This window comes from Bolinopsis microptera, chromosome 9, assembly GCF_026151205.1.
Source record: "Bolinopsis microptera isolate Bmic1 chromosome 9, MBARI_Bmic_1.0, whole genome shotgun sequence".
Classification (NCBI taxonomy): domain Eukaryota; kingdom Metazoa; phylum Ctenophora; class Tentaculata; order Lobata; family Bolinopsidae; genus Bolinopsis; species Bolinopsis microptera.
Window position 1 is genome coordinate 5001671 of NC_087080.1, and position 22665 is coordinate 5024335.

At 37.8% G+C, this 22665-nt stretch overlaps 4 protein-coding genes across 5 annotated transcripts in view; 3 read left to right on the plus strand and 1 right to left on the minus strand.

Annotated features, from left to right (window-relative positions):
• LOC134821316 (ras suppressor protein 1-like) overlaps positions 1-22665 on the plus strand; it is a 63234-nt gene that overhangs the window by 36944 nt on the left and 3625 nt on the right. The gene's annotated exons all lie outside the window — the stretch shown is intronic.
• LOC134821317 (uncharacterized) overlaps positions 1-22665 on the plus strand; it is a 59933-nt gene that overhangs the window by 36941 nt on the left and 327 nt on the right. The window contains exon 2 of one of the 2 annotated variants that reach the window (XM_063832045.1): positions 22292-22575. In XM_063832045.1, the coding sequence (XP_063688115.1) occupies positions 22294-22575 (282 nt within the window). In that variant the 5' untranslated portion in view covers positions 22292-22293. Of the gene's footprint in view, positions 1-22253; positions 22576-22665 lie in introns of those variants that run through there. The other variant, XM_063832046.1, reaches the window with a different exon arrangement.
• Positions 7473-20129, plus strand: LOC134820783 (large ribosomal subunit protein uL30-like). Its single transcript, XM_063831397.1, has 3 exons — positions 7473-8135; positions 8554-8763; positions 19380-20129. Exons 1-3 carry the CDS (start codon positions 7490-7492, stop codon positions 20102-20104), a joined length of 1581 nt encoding a protein of 526 aa, XP_063687467.1. The 5' UTR covers positions 7473-7489; the 3' UTR covers positions 20105-20129.
• The window catches only part of LOC134821315 (short-chain dehydrogenase/reductase family 16C member 6-like), a 59360-nt gene continuing 57615 nt past the window's right edge, over positions 20921-22665 (minus strand). The window contains exon 2 of the mRNA XM_063832043.1: positions 20921-20934. The gene's annotated coding sequence lies outside the window, so the exon portion shown is untranslated. The remainder of the gene's footprint in view (positions 20935-22665) is intronic.

The following is a 22665-nucleotide window of genomic DNA, read 5'->3' on the forward strand; positions in this document are numbered from 1 at the left end:
TCCTCTCCTGTATCCCTCAAAATCATCTATTGCCTTAAAAAAAGACTGGGTACTGTCCTTCTTATACAGTTTGTCCAGTCCGGCAATGAGTTTAACAACTCCATCTTCTGCCCCTAGCACCTCTAATGTCATGTTTATAGAGACCTCCTGTGGTCTACCTTTCATGTTCATAATCAGCTTACTAGTTTGCTGTTTCGTTGATGCTGCGGTGCCAAGCTGCCATATTAGCACTTTCTTCTTCCATGTGCTGTAGTCAGCGCTGTCGTCTAAAACTGGTATCTCACGAAGACTCGTGGTTATAGTACGACTAAACAAACTCTAAAACTGTCTCTCAATTAGTCTCTAAATTAGTCTCTAAATTGTAGTCTAAGTAACACACAAACAAAGTGCCACTGTCCGGTCATTGCGTAGAACGTTTTCCAACTTCCTGCTATCACTGTTAGATGGCCTCTAGTTGAACAATAAAACCCGTATTTGTCGTATGTACAAAACCTGTAAAACAAAATACTTTATTACATAATAGAATAACTTTACCACCAAATTAAACCAATTCCAAATAAATACCTAATAACTAAACATTATAAATACTTACCGATTGGACGGTAGTGTGCTGCCAATGTTCCACTCCTCCCCAGTCCAATTGGTTATCCTTCTTTGCTTGTCATTGCTAGAAAAGGTAAACACGGTTAGAAGTATTCTGTCACGAAAGAGAGAGAAAGGTGTGAACAGTAATAACAGTCCTCTATTGATTTGCTTAGAAGTTAAGTGAAATCGAGTATGAAGTTCAGTGTCTGCAACGTTTCTATACACAGGATCCTTTGTAAGGTCATTCTGAATCAGAAATGATAAGGTACGCAAATTCTATTAGTAGTTTCAACCCTAGGGTGCAAAACTCCTAAATTACCTCCAGGCGCAAATATATGCCCTATATGACTTTTCTATCTCGGCTTCTGAATGTTGTAGGGGCCTCTCTTTGAGCTCAAAGTAACTACGATGGCCACATTTACATACCAACTGCATAGCTGCAACTGTAAAGAAACATAGGGTCTATACTCTATAGTGCTTAGTTTTTAAAAACTCATTAAAAACTGTTTTAACCTTCATGCATCATAAAATAGTAGTCATAAACATGTCTTATATTTGATCCTTCGAACAGCTGTTGAGCAATGAAACGCAAACATAATCTTAGCAAAATGAATATATTTCTTTTATCTTCAGCATTTAATCAGTCACATAATCTGAGAATCTCAATGGTTAGTTTGAAAATGTCAAAAATTCTCATCAAAAATGTAGTAAAGTCTCAAAAAATTAATTTAGCATCTCGTAAAAATGGAATAGTTTAAAATCGGAACAAAATTAATCGCATATACTATAATAAAGTGGAGTCTGCAGTAGTTCATTAAATCAAAAAGACGCAATTCAAAAATTGATAGACTGCATATATAAATAAAAAATGGACGATTTAAAAATAAAATTCGGGACACCATGAAAAATTAGCTTCCAGAAACGGAATTCACATTGTTCAGGCCAAACGGATAAAGTGTCTTCAATTTGTTAATATAAAACTGTTCTGACTTTCTAATATTATCTGGGGATGTAGAACACAAAATATCAAAATGGAAACTTTCATTGAAAACAGATCTCTCCCTCAAATTATGAACTGAAAAAAGATGTGCCCCTAAAACATTCTCGTCATCAAAATCTCTGTGGCTCTCAACATTCCCCTTACTACTCGCCTCTAAAATCTCATAATATTTACTGCGATGACCATTCACACGTTGGCTGAGGCTGGTGACTGTTTTTCCCACGTATACGTTATTAACAGTACAAAGTTTGCATGTCGCGCCGTACACAATGTTGCGTGTCTTACAGTTACCACCTTGAGTTCTGACTGAGTGTCCATTATTGGAGACCATGGAATTGCCACTAACAAGGTGACAGGTTTGGCAGGGTCTGCCTTTCTTCTTCTCACCAGGTTTGGTGCATGGGTCAGTTGTTCTTGACTCTGAACCTAAGGCAAGCTTCTTTCTCTTGAATAAAGTGTCCTTTAAGTTAGGGGCTCGCCTGGTCACCACTTGGAGTTTAGGGATCCTCTCAGGGTTCTCAATGCTCCATGTACGGCTATTTGAGATGATGTTACTGGCCTCTTCTCTGCATTCTTCAAGACTGCCGAATCAAAACTAAGCTGTATCAGTCCCTTCAGCCAAGTCCTGAACTCCTCAGACCAATCTGGTCTACACGACTCCATAGCATCATCTAAGGCTGACATCACCAAGCTATGTTGCAGAGAATCGTATAGAGAAACAATATCAATACTGAAGCTGATCCAAGTATCGACTACTTGTCCGGAAGCTGCCAATTCCTCGAGTTTTATGAGAGCTGCAGTTGAATCTTTAACAAGATCTATACAGTAATCCCTGGCAAGAGGTCCCAACCACTTCCAAACAACAAACTTATCTGATCTTGCAGTTACTCCTCTAGAGAGATCAGTCACGAATCGACTGGGTGGAATCTTTTTCTCTCTAATTTCGGTCTCAGTCAGCTTGTGAATTTTCAGTAATGGGTAACCATACGGAATATCGGGCTTGACTAGATCTGAAGTGCTCTGTGAAAGAGTGTCCCGATCAGACTTCTGAATCAAACCAACCACACACTTAGACTGTTCACCACTTACATACTTCCGCTCCAAACCAGATGACCACAGCTCTAACAACCTCCCTCTCAAAGATCCAGTAGGATCAGTTTGCAAAGGTCTGTATCTCAAAGGGTCCTCAACTTTGGCAGAAGTGATATCCTTGATTATCTGAGGGGTGACAATGATTATCGCACCGCCCTTATCAGCCGATGTTATGGCTATTAAGCCATCCTTGACAGCCTTCTTCAACCACATATACCCTTCACTCTCATAGCGGTTCATATTAGATTCAAGTTTTCTGGGCTTGAAGTTGTCTACAAAATTGACAATGTTGTCTTTTGCAGACTTGATGGCTGGGTCTTCAAAAGAAGTACAAGGAGCTGTTACTGGTTTCTTCAGTAGCTCCATAGGAACTTCGTTATCCCGTGCTGAGTTCTTAAAAACAGCTTTCCATGCTTGTTTGTTGGCAGCATTGTACCCGGCCCATCTACTTTGAACTGCATCTCATCAAAATCCGGGCAGGGTATCCATCCAGGACCATACGAAAGGACCGCAATGCTATAATCCGGAATATCAATGTCTGTCAGGTTAACAACAAGATTTCTCTCAAGAGCTTCCTTGGCTTTCTTCCTCATTGCCTGCTCTTTCTTCCTGTTCTTCCTGGCTTTTGCTTTGAGCTTTCTCTTGAGCTTCTTAGCTGTGACCTTCCTTGTAAACTGATTCACTGAAACTGCTACTACCTTCTTCTTAGGCTTCCATTCTGAAAATTTAGTGCCATCACACTCCTCTAAAAATTTCATCTTCTTTAAAAGCTTCTTCTGTTGGATGTGAAGCAGCTTGCTATCTTTGATAAGTTCAGGAGAGTCAGGATGATCTCTCTGAATATCAGCAATCTGTTTCTTCAAGATGTTAATCTGCCTTGACTTGTTCTCGATAGCACGGAGGGTTGCTTTTGTTTCCACCTCCTGGAGGAGCGCACGAGCCTGTTCCTCAGGGAGAGCTTTCAAGCCACTGGCCCTTAAGGATTGGACAGGGCGCTTGGTCAACAGGCATTTCCGCAGAAGACTTAAACGATTGATTTCCAGATCATGAAAAGTGACCAAGTCATAAACATGTACTTAATTATGGTATCTCGGGCTAAAAAGTCTTATAGACATTAATTGCAGCACAGTAAAACGTTCAACATGAACACATTCGGATAACATTTATGGAGCAGCACATACCACCTAACTTAAATTTTGGTATAACTGCGAAAATACTCAGTTTCAGAAGCTCCTTCCAGCTATCTTAGGCTGCCTTCAGCTCCCTCTCTGGGGCTCTCTCCAGTACTGCTTGGCTATTATGGCCAATCAACTTGAATCCAACCTCATGTAACAGAATCTACTTCTAGCTACATTCTGCTAACTCCATGTCAACTCTACCAGCTACCACCACCAGTACGTTATAATTTTAGATCTTTCTAGCAACCTCTGATATGAATGCTACCTCTTCCTCTATCCAGCTACTATACCACCAGATGGCAGAAACCACCTGTTTTCACCTACTTCGGCTACCTCTATTTAGCTACCACCAAGGTTCCTCCAACTTCTGCTATTTCTAGCAACCTTAGCTTAGGCTAGTGGGCTACTTCTTGCCCTGTCTAGCAACCATCAGCAATATTTTATTCTGGCGTTTAGAGGTTGCTAGAAACAGCAAATTTCCTCTTCCTTAATGAGCTCGAAATTGTTGGATGCAGCAGAAGTAGCACTCATATCAGAGGTTGATAGAAAGATCTAAAATTATAACGTAATGGTGATGGTAGCTGGGTAGAGTTGACATTGAGTTAAAAGGATGTAGCTAGAAGTAGATTCTGTTACTTGAGGTTGGATTCAAGTTGATTAGCCATAATAGCCAAGCAGTACTGGAGAGAGCCCCAGAGAGGGAGCTGAAGGCAGCCTAAGATAGCTGGAAGGAGCTTCTGAAACTGAGTATTTTCGCAGTTATACCAAAATTAAAGTTAGGTGGTATGTGCTGCTCCATAAATGTTATCCGAATGTGTTCATGTTGAACGTTTTACTGTGTTGCAATTAATGTCTATAAGACTTTTTAGCCCGAGATACCATAATTAAGTACATGTTTATGACTACTATTTTATGATGCATGAAGGTTAAAACAGTTTTTAATGAGTTTTTAAAAACTAAGCACTATAGAGTATAGACCCTATGTTTCTTTACAGTTGCAGTTGGTATGTAAATGTGGCCATCGTAGTTACTTTGAGCTCAAAGAGAGGCCCCTACAACGTTCAGAAGCCGAGATAGAAAAGTCATATATTTGCGCCTGGAGGTAATTTAGGAGTTTTGCACCCTAGGGTTGAAACTACTAATAGAATTTGCGTACCTTATCATTTCTGATTCAGAATGACCTTACAAAGGATCCTGTGTTTAGAAACGTTGCAGACACTGAACTTCATACTCGATTTCACTTAACTTCTAAGAGTCGAAATTTTTACTCACGCCCCAAGTGAAAATCGGTTTTACTGAATTTTTCCAAAAAATAAGCATTTTGGGCCTTCATGACCCTCATAGTGCCAATATAAACATGTACATTGCGGTTATTTTAAGCCCACTTTTGAGTCTCTATAAGTCCTTCAGAAGCTGAGATACAAATTTCCCATATTCGCACATAATATGAAATATGGGCGTGGCTCCACAGGGTTAAAACTACTAAAAGAATTTGCTTACTTTACCAATTCCGATTTAGAATGACCTAGCAGAGGATCCTGTGTTTAGAAATGTTGTAGTCACTGAACTGCTTACTCGACACAGTGGGCTGGGATGCTAGCATAGGCCAAAAATTGGCTTTTTCCCCCTCTTTTCTAATTGATTTACCTTTTAAGATAAAAATAATCCTGATGCAATGCAAAAAACCAAAATGAAAAAGGATGAATGGTGTGAAAATGGCACCGCGCCTAAAATCTGTATTTTTTGGCAGTGAAAATTTTGTATTTGACTGCCAAAATTTACTCTTCTTTTATCCTTTCACCATAAAATGTCTTTGTATTAGTTTCCTGAGTTATTTATGAGTTAGTGATGATCCAAGCATCCTAGTTACTAGAAAAAAACCCTAAGGGTCTAGCTAATTTGCTGATTTTTTGATGGAGCGCCGATTTTAAACTAAATTTCAGCATTTTTTTTCTCTTAAAAAGGGCACAAATAGTTGCTAACTTCATAATACTTCAAATGGAAACCTACTTCATCTTAAAGCTGAGACAATTTTGGTTTAGAAGCTTTTGGAATCTGTCTGGGCCACTTTGGGTTATATCTGTTTAAAAAATTAAGAAACTAAAAAATGGGGTCAAATTTGCTGTATTTTTAGATAATTTATGAGCTCAATTTTGCTATTAAATTGACATTTCTTAGTTATTCTCCATGTTTGTGGCGTTTTTTGCATCCTAGACTAGAAGCATATGGATGAAAAATCAAAATAGTACAATTATTATAGTTAAAATTGATAAAAATCCAAAAAAATCGCGATTTTAAACGAAATTTTTGAAAATAACAGGAAAAATTTTGGTGTTTCAGAAAATTTTGGACATATAAATCGGCACAACTTTTGTTCTGATCAATATTTTTTCATAATTCAAAAAGATTTGAGTTCCTAAGATAGCTGTCCTTCGTTTACAGTTCATAGAAGAGCTTTAAAATTGATAAAACCTCTAAAAAACAACTTTTCCTGGGGTCAGCCTCTTATTTTTGGACTACAGGAGTGCTCAAAATCGGCCCAAAAATTTTTTCTAAGACATTTTGGGCCCTGTAAATGATTGGAATCGTATTTTTGTACCCAAATTACCTTAGAAACAAAGTTAGGGGCATGTGTGATGGTCTAAAATACCCTATGCTAGCATGACCCCCACTCACAGCCCACTGTGCTCGATTTTCACTTAATTTATAGGGTGTAAATTTTTTACTTGCGCCCAAGTGAAAATTGGTTTTCTGAATTTTTTCCAAAAATAAGCATTTTGGGCTTTCATGACCTTCATAGTACCAATATAAACATGTGCATTGCGGTCATTTTAAACCCAAGTTTAAGTCTCTAAGCCCTTCAGAAGCTGCACTGAGATAAATATTTCCCATATACGCACCTGGTATGAAATATGGGCGTGGCTCCACAGGGTTGGGACTAGCGACACAACATGCGGCCCTCGATTTTTTGAGTTACCAATGACCTATTTAACCCGATTCAGCAGCAAACAACTGTGGACATCGAAGTGCACACTCAACTCCTCCCTGCTACTGGAGTAAGATTGAAACTTGTTGAATTTATTTGTTTAAGTAAAACAAAATTTTTAAGTAAAACAAAATTTTTAAGTAAAACAAAATTTAAATTTTATTGCCATATTACAATGAATAATAATATCATAATAAACATAGTTAAAACTTGAACGATAATAAACTCATGAATATTAGATATGCTAATGAAATGTAAAATACGCTTTTTACTATGTACATAAATTTTAATCAGCTCAATTCAAAATTTAAGTAAAAGTTGTTGTCCTTGTTCCATTCCTCTGTTAATTTAATTCAAAGTCGAATTCTAATGAAATCTAATTAAACCCTGGAAAATCTCTAGAAAAGAGAGCAATTATAATGTTATAAGTTATTGGCGTGTACCCTTTAAAACATAAATTGATCAAAAATTATCGAAGTTGAGCTATAATGTTTATCAACTTATAGCAACTTAAACTGCTTTCATTTTAAAATCGTTCTATTCTTTGTGAAACACTACATGTTTCTCCTTTGATACTATCTCTCTTTCCGATTCAATAGAGCTGTCAATGTTTTATAATACATTAATAACTTATTCTTTTAGCTCGCTATGTCAGATTTTGATTCTGAGCTGGTTGTCATGAAAGAGGAGCCCGTGGCAGTGCCTGTGGCCGAGCCTGTGGTGGCACCTGTTCTTGAGCCTGTTGTTGCAGCGCCTGTTGTTGAAGCGCCTGTTGTTGAAGCGCCTGCAGTAGAGCCTGTTGTAGAGCCTGTTGCCGAACCTATGGCCGAGTCTGTTGTCGAGCCTGTTGCAGAGCCTGTGGTTGAGGCCCCAGTCGAGCCTGTCGCCGAAGTTGTTGAGGAGCCCATGGAGGAGGCCGCTGTTGAAGCCGCTGTTGAAGCCCCAGTAGAGCCTGTGGTTGAAGCCCCAGTTGAGCCTGTGGTTGAAGCCCCAGTTGAGCCTGTGGCTGAAGCCCCAGTTGAGCCTGTGGTTGAAGCCCCAGTTGAGCCTGTGGTTGAAGCCCCAGTCGAGCCTGTGGTTGAAGCCCCAGTCGAGCCTGTGGTTGAAGCTCCGGTCGAGCCTGTGGTTGAAGCCCCAGTCGAGCCTGTGGTTGAAGCCCCAGTTGAGCCTGTGGTTGAAGCCCCAGTTGAGCCTGTGGTTGAAGCCCCAGTTGAGCCTGTGGTTGAGCCTGTGGTAGAGCCCGTGGTGGAGCCTGTGGTGGAGCCCGAGGAGGAGCCCATGGAGGATTCATCTGGTAACTACTTTAGATTATTTAGGCTGGCCAAAAATTCACTGCCAAATAAGGCATAGGTTTTTCATTTTCAAAGCTTACAGCTAGCAGGATAAAGATGGCCACCTTGTTACTGTTAGCCTTAAATTCGTTATTCAACTTAAATTAGCAATTTTATCGTTGTACAGACTTTTAATTATTGGAAAAGTACTGACTTCCGCCTTAAGGTATTATAAAATTATAAATGATTTAAAAACAGGCATAAAAATCTTAAATATGTCGGGTTCAAAAGGTTTGAAATAACCGAATTTTTGTGTATTGAAAGAGACAGTAACTCCTTAATATGCTTATTTTTGCTGTTTAAATAGAGTATAGCTTTGCAAAGCTTTAGTGTAAGCTTTGTACCTTTTCACCTAGATATGCTCACGATTTTCTTCCCTAGATTCCGACTCAGTTGTCGTGGCAGAGGAGCCAGCAGTTGAGGTGCCAGCAGTTGAGGACATTGTTATGGAGGAAGTTATCGAAGCGCCAAAGGAAGTTATCAAAGCACCAAAGGAAGTTATCAAAGCTCAAAAGGAAGTTATCAAAGCGCCAAAGGCAGTTGTCAAAGCTTCAAAGGCAGTTGTCAAAGCACCAAAATCAAAAAAACCCGGTAATAATCGTTAAACATTAACCAAATAATGATGCATGATTTTTCCCGTCCCATGGCTTTTATGGCGAAGCCACTAAAAGACATTCCAGGGGTTACAGATCGAGGTGATGATTTTGTTGTGTTTTAAATCGTAACTAGTGTTTCTACTTGCATATTCATGTAAATCATGTTCTGCAAGGTTTATTACCACAGTACTTCATCGAAGTAAGTCCGTTACACTATAATAAGATAAGATATTATATGTACTGATAGTAATAACTCCAGCAATCCTAAATATTTGAACTATGTGAAGCGTGTTTTAAAAATGGTTATGAAGTGTGAAAGTTCGATTTGTGTTTAATCCCTTTAATGCACACTGTCAGATTTTCATCAAACTACTAAACATAATTAGCCCTTATTAAAAAATCGGTAAATATAGCGGTCATCCACACATTTATAATTGCGACTGCATTATTTGTTATGTAAGGTCTGTCGTCATTAATTGGACTTCAGGCGGCATGCTTTTTTAAAAAACTTGCCATTTAGTCTGACTTACCATTTTCATATGAATATGATACAACTAACACCGACAAAAAATTAAACAGACAATCTTCAAAATTATATTCGACTTAACCTCTCAGACTTTTAAAGAGATATTAATTAATCTCTATTTATATTATCTTCTTATATACTTTCGCTGTTTCTGGAGTTAAAAGGAGTCGAATTCTCATAGCGAAACTCTTAATAGCTCCACTCCTAATGCAATATATACAATAAAAATACTAATCATATGATAGAACCGCAACAGACTTCGGGAGTCTCCAAGTTGTAATCTGACGCAATGCAAACTTAGAAAGCAAAGAGGGATCTTCGCTGCAGCCAACTTCAAGAGGATGATAGTTCCCATTGTGGGAAAGTTGTCCAGTAGAACAAGTATCATTTATTTGAAAAGGTAGATAGAAGAGCCGCTTTTAATTTTCTGAAGAGCGCCGTTTGTTTTACAAACTTGATAATAGTACCTACCTAATGATAAGTAGCCAGTGAACTTCCCGAAAGGTCCGAAACGGGATATTCATGCGACCTATAGCCATGCACTGACTGTTCACCCGGCCAGTGTATGCAGTAGGGATTAGGGAAGTTGTTGATCAGGTACTCTAAATAAGCTAGTGGGTTATGTCCCATCTGATATATGGTTTCCTGTAAGCTTATTTGTCTTGTACCTGTATTTTTCTTTAGGTAGTGTGTTGGAGCTGTATTTAAAAAAAAAAACTTAAAATGATTCTGTTATAGTTCGTGAGATGTGTATTGTGTCGTACACGAATCTAGGAACTTCCTTCAGGATAGATGCAAAGATGCATGGTAGTTGCAGGAAGGGCTCTGGACCAGTTTGTGCTCGGTCTGAACCCTCCCTGACTAAACCATGGCTATTTTGTTGCCAGGAAGAGAGAAATATATATTTTTTGAGTGAAACTCAATTTCTTCACCAGCATCTACCACTACCCATGTGTATTGTGTAGAGCAGAGAGCTTGCACTGTTAGACTGTTGCTAGGGTTCTGTTGAAGAGGTCCTTTCTTTTTTAGGACACAGTATCCGAAATCCGGATATATCCTACCCTTGTTAATTCCCCTGTATTCAAATTTCCCCTATATTCAATTTCCCCCTGTTTATATAAATATATATTATATATATATATATATCTGTGCGTGTATCCTCCTTTAATTGTTGGAACTACAAAGCCGTTAGTCAACTACCCAGATTAATCCTGATTTTACGATATTAGCACTGCAAAGGTATCATCTGCTAAATTGCAATTGAGAAAAGAAATTCTTACATGCGTTGATGGCTGTAGCCCGTCAGTGATCCTTTATTGCAAAGGGAAAACCCCTTGTGAGTAATTTTGTTGTCATCCTATCCTCTATTATCGGCACCAGGTACAGCGCTAGTTGTCGCCATCCAGCGCTAGTTGTCGCGGCAGGTTATGAATTGCAGATTCTGTTGATAAGCCCTTTTTTGAAACCGTGCTGGTATTGAAACAGTTTCGGTTATCATTTCCCAATGATTCCTATAATATATTGTACTGTCCAGTGTCCGTATTTATTATTTATTTATTGTTATCCTCCGGCTTCAGAGTGAGCTAACTCCTAATTAGAGATTTCTTATCGGATGTCAAATCAGACCTCTTATTTCAGATGCATGTCTATATCAAAAAACCTCCTATCGAATAATATTTTGTTCTCGCAACAAAGATATGGATCCCAGATTCTGGAGGTTTTTTATTCTTTCAAAACCATATTGGTTTTATATACGAATTGGATATCATTATTATAGTATTCCTATAGATACTCTTTATCTTTATATATTGTCCTCCTCTGGCCATGGCCCAGAGTGAACTGACTGATAATTGAGAAACAGATTTCTTATTGAGTTTCAAGGTCCGAAACCTCTTATTTCAGATACTTTTTATTTATCATTAAAAACTTTTCCGATCCAAACAAGGTTATATATTACAGGTTCTGGTGATTAACTCTTTTACAAACCGTGCTGGTTTTTAAAATCATGTTTGTGACCATTGTAGTATTCCTATAGATACTCTTCATCTTTTACCTTTGTGTTGTTCTCCTCTTGCCCAAGAGTGTCTGCAGTACTCTAAAACTGAAAATTCTTACAGTGTCAAGGTCAGAAACCTAGGCACTCGAGACCTCTAGCTCTTATTTCAGATGCTTGTTCTATATCAAAGAAAACTTCTAGCGAATAATTTCTTGATCTCGCTAAAAAAGATTCTGTAGATTTTTCATTTTTTAAACCATATTGGTTTAATTTATATATGAGTTGGATATCATTATCATAGTATTTCTATAGATACTGTTCATCTGTATATATTGTCCTCCTCTGGCCATGGCCCAGAGTGAACTGACTGAGAAACAGTTTTCTTATCGAGTGCCAAGGTTAGAAACCTAGGCACTCGAGACCTCTTATTTGATACTTCAGATGCTTGTTCTGTCAAGGAAAACTTCTAGCGAATAATTTCTTGATCTTGCAACAATTATATATTATATAAATTCCAGAATCCAGATTCTGTAGATTTTTCATTTTTTTAAAACCATGTTGGTTTTATTTATATATTATATGAGCTGGATATCATTATTACAGTACTCCTGAAGAATGTAGATACTATTGTTCTCCTCTGGCCCCGAGTGAAATGAGCAGAGAATTCTTGCTGAGTGTCGAGGTCAGAAACCTATGCACTCGATACCTCTTATTTCAGACTAGATGCTTGTTCTATATATAATATATATCAAATTCATGGAAAACTCCTAGCGAGTTATTTCTGGTTTATCGAACAAGGACGTCCAGATTCCATTTTAAAACCGTACTGGTTTTAAAATAGAATAGGATATCATTATCAACAGTATTCCTACAAATGCTCTTAAATTTATTGTTCTGCTCTTGCCCCTGAGGGACCCCCAAACAGAAAATTCTTATTGAGTGTCAAGGTTAGAAACCTAGGCACTCCAGACCTCTCATTTCAGATTCTTCTACATATATATATATGTATCATATAAAACACCTATCGAGTATTTTTTGTTCTCCGGGAAAAGATATGAGTTACAGATTTGGTTGATTTTACCATTTTAAAAACCGTAAAGGTTTTGAAACAGAGCTAGTTATCGGGGTTATCATTGTATTATTCCTATATATACTCTTATCTTTATTTGTTATTCTCCTCTGGTCCTCTGAAACAGAGAATTCTTACTGTGTCAAGGTCAGAAACTTAGGCACTGAGACCTCTTATTTCAGATGCTTGTTCTATATCAAGGAAAACTCCTTGCGAATAATTTCTCGTTCTCAGAACAAGGATAAGACTAAGAGTTGCATATTCTGTAGATTTTTCATTTTTTAAACCATGTTGGTTTTATAAACGGGTTGAATATCATTATTATAATATTCCTATAGATACTCTTCAGCTGACTGTTAAGAAGTTTTCTTACCGATTGTCAAGGTCAGAGACCTGGGCACCATAGAAAAATATTCTTAGATCGGAATATTTGTTTGTTCCCCAAACAAGTTCCAGTTCAGTAGATTTTCAATTCCTAAAAAGCATGTTGTATATCATTATAATAATATTCTTGTTAATACCCTTGTTAATACCCTTGTCTCTTCATCTTTAAATGTATTGTTCTCCCCTGGCTCCAGAGTGAATTGACACTGAAACAGACATGTGTCAAGGTCTAGAATCTAGGCACTCGAGATATCCTACCTCAGATCATGCTTGTTCTATATCATGGAAAACTCCTAGCGAGTAAATTCTAGTTCGCCGAACAAGGAAATGAGTTGCAGATTCCATTTATTGACCTTTTTAAAACCGTGTTGGTTATAAAATCGTGTTTGTAATTGGTTAGTTTTTTGGAATTCCTATGATCATATTATACTCTTCATCTTTATCATTTAGTACATGATATTATTTTCCTCTGGACTGAGAGTGAACTGACTAATACTATCGAACAGAGAATTCTTACAGAGTGTCAAGGTTAGAAACCTAGGCATTAAGACCTCTCGTTTCAAACACGTATTTTGGGACAATGATTATTAATTTTCAATGGGAACAATTTAATCAATAATTTGAGAAATTCATTGGGTCGGGTATGATTCTACCCAGAATTATGTCGACCCAAGAATTTCAGAATTATTTATCAGTGAAAATTGAGTGCGTTGAAATATCTGCTCGTACGCATGATTGATTCTCTAGCATGATTGATTCTTTGCATGCATGGTTGATTATAACACACAGCATTTCAAAGCATGGTCGATCTTCACACACACTCATTAATCCTAGTGGTTGCCCACCACACAGTGCCAAGTGCTACCCTTTTTTACATTTTTTTCAGCAACCTGCTTACTGCTACTGGTCAAGTTCGGAGACAACCTGTACATTTTTTACTTTTTTAGAAGTGTGTGGTGGAGCCAGCTCAACACAGAATGAAACTCCCTGATTATATGGCTGACAAGACATTTTTCAGGACTTTCTCTGAGTTTAAAAAAAAAATTAAAAGGTTGAACGGTTGAGCAGATACAGGAGGTATTAAACAAACCCTTAAAAGGTGGAGATTTAAGGTGGAGACTGGCTCTGGTTGAAGAAACTTTTGATTGAGGTGGAAAAGGTTATTGGTAACACAAACTACATCAAATTTGCAATCTGATGGTTTTATCAATATTTTATTTAAGTGCTCAACCGAGGTGGAGAAATTAAATGCACTTTTCAAAGCTACTCAACCGGGGGTGGAGAAAGGTTTAGAGAGTTCTAGGTTAGCTAGAAAGTTGCGTCTCGGCCTTTTCTACTTCCCGTTAAATTTTGTTTTTTCCATTGACGCTCAACAGGGTGGAGATCTTTCATTAAGAAACAGTAAAAAGCCTGTCAAACATGCCTAAATTCATTGGTTTTATCACTAATTCTAATCTGCTCTGTTAACTGCTACTGTAGGGGATCATAAAACTGTTATCCCTTCTGTCTTAAAGCAAAGTGTTCTAGCAAATGAAAAAACTATCAAAGTTGTGAAAAGGTGCTCAACAAGGTGGAGAAATTGTTGATTAAACATTAAAACATTAAAAAATGCATTAAAACTGGCCCCACCGGGTTGAGTTGAGCTTTGGCAGTTGATTTCTGGAAGAAATAACATTGGGTGACCCTTTAGCATGTATACAACTCATCAAACTAGCCATCAACCACTCAACCGCGGTGGAGAACCTTGACTTCTGAGGTCAAATTTACGCCAAAATTTGCCAAATTTGAGTCTCCACCTATGTTGAGTGTACATTTCAGCAAGGATGCTTTGTAATATGAGTTGGTAGATGATTTAGAATCATTGGTATTGCAAATGGACTGCCACAGTCACCCTACAGCTCCTAAACTACAGAATAACAGATTTTGAACTGCATGTTATGCTGTCTCCACCTCGGTTGAGCCGATTCTGAGGATCCTATTCTATGAAATATGATTGGTATAACCCATAATATTAAATATTAGGACTTTGGAGCAATAAAAAAGCATGAGAGGGTTAGTTCTAGTCACTTATATTAACTCATGTAGTCAGTGAGCTGCTCCACCTGTGTTGAGCAGACGAACCTGCTCAACCGGCACTTTTTGAGTACCCACCTGTCTTACGTAACTTTAAATTGTGAAATTTGGAGTAAATATTTTTTTCATAAGTGATTTACAGCTCCTTTATTTTTGTAATTTTCAGGTGGCCACTGTCTCCACCAAGGTTGAGTTATTTAAATTTTGAACCCAGATATCATTATAGAAAGGTTAGGAGTATAATATCTGAAGAGCCTGTACCCCTTGGACTGTCAGAGGAATTATAATTAATTTTACCGTTCATGGCAGTGAAATGAGTGTAATTAGTGACTGATTTTATGTACAGGTTGTCTCCGAACTTGACCTACTACCCTTGCTAACTCACATGAGCACATTGCCAACAATCGAGTCTGGGGTGCACCATCCCAGACAAAAATGTTTACCGAAAAATAATTGGGGGGGGGGGGGGGGGCGGGCCAACCATATTAAAGTATATCCCCGGGTCAAAATCGGAAAAAATCCTACATTTTAATATACTTTAATATACCTACAATTAGAAGATTTATATTCTTCGTTAAGATTTACATGATGAACTATATTTTTCACTCAGATTCGCAAGATAAGCCTGTTTTAGGACTAGTACATGAATTTCCATCCAGATTGGTCAAAAATTGGCTGAGCTATGAGCTTTAAAAAATATGCCCATATTTGGGCATACACTTTTGCCCAAATTCGCTTTTGCCCAAATTCGATAAAATTTCAATATTTTTTAATGAGACTAACTCTATGAGAAAGATATAACTCAGTGTTTGTTGAATATAGTGGATACTAAGTAAAAAGACCTCCATGAACAAAATTGGGAAAATTGCACATAATATCTCGGTCGGAATACTAGCCAAAATGACTTCATTAAAATTTAAATAACTCCATCAGTTTTCAATATTTTTTCAAGAACTTTTTGGAATCGATTAAGAATTGCATTTCAAGCTTATTTTGGGCAACAATTTTTGATGTAGGCCTCCAAGGAGATAGGGATATATTAAAGTATATTAAAGTATATTAAAGTATATTAAAGTATATCCCCGGGTCAAAATCGGGAAAAATCCTACATTTTAATATACTTTAATATGGTTGGCCCCCCCCCCCCCCCCCCCCCCCCAATAATTTTTAATGCTGCAATTTAAATTGTTTATTTCTCGATAATTATAAACGCTATTCATCACTCCCCATCTTAAATAAGCTAAGCTAGCTGTAAAAATAAGTGGTAAACGGTAAGCATTAAAATAGTGGGGTAAGAGAATAAAAAGCTTTCTCCCCACTTCGGAGCATATTTTTTTCAGAGAGTTTCTTTCCCCCAATAGGGGACTCGTGAAGCAATTCTGGGGTACCCCACCCCAGAAAAATTTTAAGTTATTCCCGTTACAATTGCTAATTCCTCGATAACGCTATTCATCGCTCCTGTAGCTAATTATCTAAGCTAGCTGTAATAAATATTGGCAAGCGCTAAGCAACTAGCATGGTAAGGAATTATAAGCTTTCTTTCTTCAGAGTAGCTTACATCCCAATGTAAATTGTTATTCTCCTTTCCAAGCTTTTTTCAGGATCCTTCCTCACTTACCTGGGAGCTTCCTCTCCACTAAGGAAATTCCGACTTGGGAAAGTTCTATCCACATGAAATCTTCCTTCCCACTCGTGATCTTCCTTCCCAATAGAAATAGGGAGCTTCCTATCTATTAGGAATCTTCTTTTCTACTAAGACTTTTTCCCCACAATGAGAAGCCTTATCTTTACTGAGAAACTTTATTTCTACTAGGGTGATTTCTTCCTTCAGCAATAGCAGCAAATCTGGGGAAACTTGGTGGACATTGACTTTTTTCACACAATTTCAGTATGTTGACTTCAATATTATGTTGCAGCTTATTGTGGTTAATCTCAATGTTGGAGTGATGTTTTTCTGGTGCACAAAACACTACAGTACGGTTATGTTGAATAATTGTGGTTAATGGGTCATCTATGTGGCCACTATGGTGGTTAAAATACCAGTTTTAGGGTTAACCACCATTTTGAGATATGATATTATGAACTGAGTAGTCATTATATTGAGATCATATCATGGTGCAACTATCACAAAAGTTTTCAAACCTCATGGGGGGCATTTTGTGGTCCTAATGGTGGTTAAATTGAAGATGAACGGTGAGCTATAAATATTGCTCTGATTATAGATGTATAGTGGTGGTTGTTCATTTGTGCATGGATGATAATTTTTTATCACAAATGTGCAATTTAATAGTATGGTTGATTTGAGGTGGTTAATATTCGTAAAATGTGCTAAAAAGATGGTTAAAATGTCAAAATTCGTTGTTAACCACCAATCAAAACATTATTAATGATTTTAGTCAACATCTTATGGTCAACAAAGGACATTTGAAGGGTCTTGATAAAAGTTATCAAGAAATGTTGTCATAAAAGTGGTTAAAAGGGCTATATTACTTGCTAGGCTGTTGAACAAGGCATCTATTAAAGTGAAAATTAACCACAATATGAACTTCAGATAATGGTTTGCTATCCAAATGAGTGTATATTTGTTTGCAAATGCATAATTGACCCCAAGTTCATGCATTATGATCAATGTGCAGCTATGGTGGTTAAAATGTCTCTAAAATACCCTATATTTGCACTAATTAACCATTTTTAGAGCACATATTAGCTTTGTAAAGCTATAGCTGGCCATGCTACATTATCTAGATATAACTACCTGCTCATTTATATGACCAGAAACATTGCTGAGTCCTATGTTGCGTCCATCATGGTTAATAAAGGTCTAAAATTGACCAAAATCAGTGTTTTTGGTCGTTTTAAACCACTATACGGCCACACATTTTGTTGCATTATCTTTAAAATCACTTATTATCCTCCAGCTATCTCTCATAATCAAATATCAAAACAAAATAAGGCACAAAAAGTTCGGAGGTTGCTGAATAATGGTTAATTTGTGATGGCTTCTGTTGACCGAAAGTCCAAAATAAACATGTTTTAACCACATTGAGGCCACATCTAAGGTTTTATGGTATTGGGACCATAGTCAAAAGTTTTGGGCACCTGAATGGTGACCTCTGCTTTTGAAATTATGGTGATATTTCAATGCTGTGCCATACCAGGTGGTTAAGTACGCGCTAGCGCGCGCACGCGTACAAACATGGTTTTTTTGATATACCACAGTTGGTGGTTAACTGTTCTACATCAAACCTACACCAAAAGTATTGGGCACCATAGTGGTGACATAATATATAAAGAATTTAAGCCTAGACTAAATATGTTGGCCTACAGATGGTTAAGTACGCGCTAGCGCGCGCGCACGCGTACACTATAACAAACAAATAAACCACTCCACAGACCACATTTATTAACCTTTTTGAAATCTTTCTTCAACTATGTGTCAATGAACCATTTTTGTTCAATAATGACCATCAATATTAACTGTAGTACTTATATCTTCACTGTAGTAAGGGTTTGGGTGTTAGAGGTATAAAAAATGTCCACTAACAAATCAGTCATTTTTCGACTACTTAACCACCTAACTCAGCACCAAAATGTTCTGAGATTTTTTTCGTTGCACTATCATGAAGCTATGACATTTTTGGACCTATGTAAATAATCAGATTACTAAAATTCATAATCTTTGATTTTTAAGGGGGGGTTAAATGCTTCAAATTGGTGTATTTCAAAGTTTCCCCAGATTTGCTGCTATTGCTGCCTTCTAGTGAGATTTCTCTCTACTGAGGTGATTTCTTCCTTCTAGTGATACTTCTAACCAGTATGGTGCTTTCTTCCCTTGTTGGGCTTTCTTTGTTCGAGAAAGCTTCTCTTTCACTAGGGAGCTTTAGAAACTTCCCGCTAGGGTGCATTCTAAACACTAGTAAGACTTCTACACACTAGTGTACTTCCCACTAGGGTGCTTTCTTTTTACTGCTGAACTTTCTTGCGACAGTAAACCCTGATTTACTGCATCCCGATTATGATGTACTGCAAATACCAATTTACCGCAGCTCTCCCCCAAAACACAGCTGTACTAGAAAGCTTCTTTCCCACTGCGCTGAGGAGCTTTCATAACTTTCCAGCCACTAAAACTGGGGATCTTCTTTTTTACTAGTGAACTATATACTTGAATCACTAGGGAGCTTTTTTCCGCCCGGGGACTTTCCCCGGATCCTCTTTGAAATTCTACTGCGAATGCTACTATATACTTAAATTTTCATTTTTCACAATTTCCCGTTTAATCTGAGATATTTCCCAGTATTCTATAGATTACCAAGATTACTGACTTTTGAGAGGTCAGTAATCTGTCAGGAGCTTCTTATTCACTAATTGTGCCAACAGTGGCCGAGTAATGTGTTTTTTTTTGGGAGATTTTTTTCTACTACTAACCCCCGTCCCCCCCCCCCCCCCCCCCCCCCCCCCCTAGAACATTTCCCATACAACTAGAACATTTCCCATACAACACACTCACAAGGAGAAGTCCGCCTCCCACGTTTAAAAAAACATATTAACAGTTTATTCTCGCAGCCATGACGGAAATCGAAAAGCCTGCTTCCCTCGTGAAGAAAGAAGCCAGAGCTGTTGCCCTGAGCGCCAAGTTCTCCGTTTCTCTAAAGCAAGCAGAAATTAACAGACTCGCCAAGCGCAAGGAAATCGTTAAGAGAACCGCCAAATACTATAAGGAGTACGAAGCAGCAGATAAAGAAGAAGTCAGACTTGCCAGAGAAGCTAAAACTAACGGTAACTACTATGTTCCAGCTGAAGCTAGATTGGCTCTTGTCATCAGGCTTCGGGGAGTCAACAACATTCCTCCAAAACCCAGAAAGATCATGAAGCTCATGAGACTGAGACAGATTAACAACGGAGTCTTCGTTAAGTTGAATAAGGCCAGTAAAGAAATGCTCAGGATTGCCGAGCCATACATCACCTTCGGATACCCCAACTTGAAAACCGTCAGAGAGATGATCTACAAACGTGGATTTGGCAAAATCGCCGGACAAAGAGTTGCCATCAACGATAACAGTGTAATCGAAAAGGCTCTAGGTAAGTTCGGAATCGTGTGCATCGAAGACCTCATTCACGAGATTTACACTGTCGGACCTCATTTCAAACAAGCCAACAACTTCTTGTGGCACTTCAAGCTGTCCTGCGCCAAGGGTGGACTGAGGGTGGTCAACAACCACTTTGTTGAAGGTGGAGATTTCGGTAACAGGGAACACTTTATAAACAACATCGTTCGCAGGATGAACTAGTTCTATTTATTGTTTTTACCCATTCTATGATAGTTTTATTGTATTAATAACCAGACAATTTGTCTTCTCAACTAACGAAAACTAACTACCAACTAATTGAATACTGGGGGATGTCATGTCCGCTTATGTCCGCTTGTCTCACTGAGTCCATACCTCATAAACGGATACTTACGGACGCGCGAGCGGCTATTGACAGAAATTGTTATTAGCGGACATAAGGGAACGTTAGCTGACATTTTTAGAGATATAATTATCACATTATATTGTATTTCCAAGAAGTAATTTTGGTAATTAAATGGCTGGTCCAGTTCAATTCCAAACTAGATATTACACAGTGGGCTACCATGCTAGCATAGGCCTAAAATCGACTTTCTTAAATTTCTTTGAAAATAAGCTTTCCTTATTGTAAAACGCTAGCCCGATTTCATGCAAGAAACCGTAATTAAAAACTTTGCAAGATGCCAAAATGGCGTCGCGTGAAAAAATAGCATTTTTCACTGTCAAGAAATTTTGCCTTTTTTAGCCAAAAATTGCCTAATATTTATTATTTTGGGCTAAAATGCCTGATCAAGGCAGTTTTTAATAATTGAAATATAGTATAGTACTTAAGAATACTCAGCCATCTAAAAAAAACTGTGTGACTTTAACATTTTCACCTGATTTTTGACCGCGCCTTTTTTATGGCGTGTATTTTAGGCAATTTTTGGGGTATTTAACGACAGAAATCGTTGTTGGTTTGCAATAGTTCGGTATAATGCATGGTATCATCAGAAAGCTTAGACAATTCCCTATCAGATGCAATAAAAATCACTTTGGGCAACTTTGGGCAACTCTGTTTACAAAATTAAGAAACTCAAAAATTGGGTAAAATTTGCTGCATTTTTAGATAATTTATGAGCTCAATTTTGCTATTAAATTGACATATTTTAGTTATTCTCCATGTTTGTGGCATTTTTTGCATCCTAAACCAGATGCATATGGATGAAAAATCAAAATATCACAATTATTATAGTTAAAATTGATAAAAATCCAAAAAATCGTGATTTTAAACGAAATTTTTGAAAATAACAGGAACAATTTTGGTGTTTCAGAAAATTTTGGTCATATAAATGGGCACAACTTTTGTTCTGATCAATATTTTTTCATAATTCAAAAAGATTCGAGTTCCTAAGATAGCTGTCCTTCGTTTACAGTTCATAAAAGAGCTTTAAAATTGATTAAACCTCTAAAAAAACAACTTTTCCTGGGATCAGCCTCCTATTTTTGGACTACAAGATTGCTCTAAATCGGCCCAAAAATTTTTTCTGAGACATTTTCGGCCCTGTAAATGATTGGAATCGTATTTTTGTGTCCAAATTACCTTAGAAACAAAGTTAGGGGCATGTGTGATGGTCTAAAATACCCTATGCTAGCATGACCCCCACTCACAGCCCACTGTGTATTATGTAAACGAACAATCTTGGATCTTTACTGATTGATGAAGCGAAAATATTGGCAACTTAGCTACACAAGGAAAAATCATATCCATTTCACCATAGATTTATGACCTATTTGATTTTGATTGCCCGATTAGAGTATTGCGATTTCAAGTGTATTTTCATGATGTTAACTGTTCCTTAAATACACTTTTACCGAAAGTCACAGAAAGTTACGTTACTCCGTTGACCGTCAGGTCTGCTAACTCCTAAATATGTCAGAACTTAATGTCCGAATATCCATGTTCGATAATATCCCGTTGACTCAAAAGGACATAAGCGGACATCTGTGGTCATGACACCCCTCCCCAAAACTGTGAATAAAACCCTCGAACTTAAAGCAAGGTCATGGGTGCAGCGGCAATCTGACAATCTTACATTCTTCATCGTGAATTCGTTTTTCATTCCTTATCCCTCAAATAAGATTTTTCTTGAAGAATGTAGCTTTGTTCGGTTGCCACGACTGGTCGGATTAAACCCCATCCACACCCATATCTTGAGTTAAGCTAAGGGTTAACTTTAACAACCGCTGATTAGTGCTTGTTCTGATCAACTAAAATCTCAATAAACATGTTTGCCGAAAAGAAATGTCGTCCTAATCCTCTATAACTTTAATTCGTTTGCATCAGCTCGGTAATGTTAAAGTTAGCCCTTAAAGAATCTGACGATCACCGTCTTATCATAACATACTAACCCATCCCTAGCTCTAGAGCCATGCCTCCTAAATTCGATCCGCAAGCTGTGAACTATGTTTACCTGAAAGTAGTAGGAGGAGAGGTTGGAGCCACCTCATCCCTCGCCCCCAAGATCGGTCCCCTGGGTCTCTCCCCTAAAAAAGTGGGAGATGACATCGCCAAAGCCACCCAAGGCTGGAAGGGCCTGAGAATCACAGTTGAATTGAAGATCCAGAACAGACAAGCCTCAGTTTCAGTCGTTCCTTCAGCTTCTTCCCTCGTAATTAAAGCTTTGAAAGAGCCTACCAGAGACCGAAAGAAGGTTAGTTAGTTGTTGTAATATTGAGTATTTGATACATACGATAGCTTCTGTTACGAACTCTAGACTATTTTGTAGTGCAGTGTAGAGAAA